Source organism: Hippopotamus amphibius, chromosome 2, assembly GCF_030028045.1.
Source record: "Hippopotamus amphibius kiboko isolate mHipAmp2 chromosome 2, mHipAmp2.hap2, whole genome shotgun sequence".
NCBI lineage: Eukaryota > Metazoa > Chordata > Mammalia > Artiodactyla > Hippopotamidae > Hippopotamus > Hippopotamus amphibius.
The window spans coordinates 79639598-79642866 of NC_080187.1; the positions used below are offsets into that span (position 1 = coordinate 79639598).

The window sequence follows — 3269 nt, forward strand, 5'->3', positions numbered from 1 at the left end:
TTCAACAAGACTGCTACCTTCAGGGACTAGGACCCCAAGCAACTCAATATTCCAGGCTTTTCTTACCTCTTCTATAAAAGCAGAGTTTGGGTTAAGCAATCTAAGGTCCTAAGGTCCAACATCCACTGCTAGTGTGATACTACTTCAGTGATCACGAGCGGTGTGGGAATTTACTAAGAACACAAGTAAGAGAAAGAGATAAAGGCTCTTTCTGAGATATCTCCCTTCATGGAACTCTGCTTGTGTGAGCTCAAGAGCTCTCTCTCTCTCTCTGTGTGTTCCGCACTCAGAACTCAGGTATCTGCTCCCCCAGCTGGCAGTTCCCTCTCTCTGGAATGAAGGATAAAAGTCAGGAAAAAACCGAAGATCCTTAGAGAAATGAGATTGCCTAGAAGTGGGATGGAAACAGAGGGGAAGGTGGAGTCAGACTATCCAGGACAAGGCTCTCATTCCTGGAGTTTTGAAGGAAAGGGAACTAGGTGAACTAGTTGCCAGGACAACCTGCTGTTGGAGCAAGGGCGGTCGGGGCAAGGAAATGGGAGACCTGTGGTTGCTCCTGCTCCTGACCCTGTCCCTGGAAGCCTTCCATGGGGTCAAAGGCTGTTTGGAATGTGACCCCAAATTCATCGAGGATATTAAGTCCTTGATGGTAAAGCTGGTACCCTCAGAAGTCCCTGGACAAGCTCATCTGCTTGAACGGCAGATTAAGGAGATGATCGGTTTAAGCTTCAAGGTCTCCAACAGGGACAAGATGCTTCGGGTGTTGGGTGAGGGAAGCCTCAGTCCCTGAGAGTTTGGGGGGTTAAAGGGAGAAGGGAGGTAGGCAGGAGAGCACATGGGTCCACATAATTTCCTCCACAAATGTGATTATTCTCCCACATGTTCCTTTACTCCTCCTCTCTAGCTGTTCAAAAGGCTGTCAGTTTGAGAACATGGCTAAAGAATGAACTTTATAAACTGAACAATGAAACATGGAAAGGTGAGGTACCATTTCAGTGTCAAAAGACTGTATTGCCCAAGCAAGTATGAGAAAAATTCACTGGGGAGAACAAGGCAAAAACAATTAGGATTAAAATATGAACGGAAAGGCCAACCCTATTTTCTGATGTCCCTTCCACCGCTTTCTAGGTGCCTTTATCCTTCAAGGCAAGCTTCTCGATATCCGCCAAAACCTGGAATCCGAACTGAAAGAACTATTAAAGAACTTCTCTGAAGTTGGTAATATAAGATGCCTATCTAACAACACTGAAATTATGTGAAAGAAATAGGAAATGAGGGGTGAGAGGAGGAATGTGATTTCACATTAAAATAATTTGGAATTGGTGGAGGGGTGGCTGGAACTTAACAGGTAACCAAATAAATACTACTTGGGTATAAATATGGCAACGTCTTAAGTTGATTCTAAGCTCATTAGATCTTTCTGATTCTCTTTTAGCTTGTTCTGAAGATTGTGGTAAGTACAGTTCATGTGATGCCTTGAGGTTTCAGCCCATATATTCCCATCTCCTTTGCTCTATGTGACACAACCTCTTCTACTTGTCACATTGAGAATGCAATTCCTAGAGCTATTGGCTACAAGAGGGAATGTCAACAACCTCTGACAACAAAATCTATTTATAAAATATCAGAAACCCCAGGGATTTTAGAGATGTTCAGACACCTTCTATAGCATAGTTTATAACCCAAAGCACCAATATAAGCTGAGGCATCATTTTCCCACTTCTTCCCAGAGATCTAACTTAAATTATTTGAGGTTTTCACCCATCAATAAAAGTGACTGCTAGGGGAAGAAGAAAGTCACATCAATGTAACAAGTGGAAATGCCTGGGTCTAATCTATACTTGGTGTCTGAGCTAAGGAAACTCCATGCCATGGTCCCATTCCAACTATCTTTCTTCTATCAGTCGTGACTGAAGGTCCTATCCTGGACTGTTGGACCTGTCTTCGCATCACCACTCAGTGCTTCAAAGGAGAATACTGTGCAGGTAACAAAGATTACGGCATCGCATTCTGAAAGGCCAGGGATCACGGAATTCTTCACTGACATAATCCACAAATATTTGTTGATGACCTTCTATGTAGGTCATGCTAATGCCACAAATAAGAGCTAAGATGCTGGACAAAATTTGTACCGGTGTGAATTACTGGGCACTGGATAACTTGAAGAGATTAGAAATGAAAAGGCTGCACTAAAGGTAGAGAAATTAGGCTTGGGGAAGTAAGGGGGAAAGTTTTGTAGAACCTAGGAGTCTAAGAGTAATAAAGATCAGAATAACCAGGTAACAGTGATATAAGTGGTGAATAGAGCATTTTTAAGGTTAAAAAGAATCTTCTTATGGATAAGGTTCTCAAGTTACTAATTTTCTTCTCCAAAACTCACTTTCTTTTTTACTCTTTCTTCTTCCAGAAGATGATCCAAAGAAGGCTGAGAATCGAGAGATTGCACTATTTCTGATATTACTAGTAGAAGGTGTAATATTGGGAGGTGCTTTGTTACTGTGAGTTTTCTTCCCTCCAAACAAACACTGGGTCACGCATTTCTTTGGCAAAGAGACCACCCAATCTTCCCCTCTCCTTCCAATGGAAATAAGGGGAAAGAAGTCATTTCAAAATTTGGGATATCATACTAACAGGAATGAGAGAGAAAGTTTGATGGGATATAAGTTGGAACATAGGAAATGGAGGAGGTACAATGAAGTACGAGAAAAACTTTTGTAAAGGAATTCAAAAAAGGAAGAAAAAATTGTTACAATTTTTTAAAGAGCTGGGCTACTAATACTGAAGTTGGTATCTTATTTCTCTATTCTAGATTCTATTTTTGCATCTCTCATTGGAGGAAAATGAAGGCAATACGAAGGTCATTAAAGAAATACTTGGAGAAGAAACTTGAAGAATTAATGGGGGTAATGGATGAGAAGGAGAAAGATTTTGGAGGCAGAAAATAAACACACAGACACAGCCAGGACGTCTTTCATAATTCTCTTACATGTTGACTCAGAATAGAAAACCAGGATTAAGCTCTTTTGCAGTCATAAAGTCATAGCATTCTAAAACTGAACTTAGAGTTTCTCTAGCAAAGATCCTTTCTGATATCCTGAGGCAATGGAAGCAAATGAGTTACTGGAGTTGTACAGAAAGTAATGCTGGTAGGCTGCAATGCACACAGAAGATGATATGCTGCATGATAATAAAGAATGCATGGTTGTCTAAGATTCTACAGAAAAGGTAATAATTAAAGACTAAGTTTTACTTCTCATCCTATCAGTTTA

General features: G+C 40.8%; 1 protein-coding gene across 2 annotated transcripts; it reads left to right on the forward strand.

Annotated features, from left to right (window-relative positions):
• Nucleotides 1–535: 535 nt before the first annotated feature.
• Nucleotides 536–2945, forward strand: IZUMO3 (IZUMO family member 3). 2 transcript variants are annotated; one of them, XM_057719894.1, is made up of 7 exons: nt 536–767; nt 905–979; nt 1129–1218; nt 1436–1453; nt 1905–1985; nt 2408–2498; nt 2810–2945. In XM_057719894.1, the coding sequence occupies exons 1-7, from the start codon at nt 536–538 to the stop codon at nt 2943–2945; spliced, it is 723 nt and encodes a 240-aa protein (XP_057575877.1). The 2 variants fall into 2 exon arrangements, with proteins under 2 accessions (XP_057575877.1, XP_057575878.1); XM_057719895.1 differs by lacking the exon at nt 1436–1453.
• The last annotated feature ends 324 nt before the right edge of the window (nt 2946–3269 follow it).

Bases quoted from the DNA above. Each gene is read 5' to 3' on its own strand.
- IZUMO3 (XM_057719894.1), top strand. From the start codon at position 536: ATGGGAGACCTGTGGTTGCTCCTGCTCCTGACCCTGTCCCTGGAAGCC. The intron at 1,986-2,407 runs GTAACAAAGATT...TTCTTCTTCCAG, and splicing joins CAAAGGAGAATACTGTGCAG to AAGATGATCCAAAGAAGGCT. The intron at 2,499-2,809 runs GTGAGTTTTCTT...TCTCTATTCTAG, and splicing joins TTGGGAGGTGCTTTGTTACT to ATTCTATTTTTGCATCTCTC.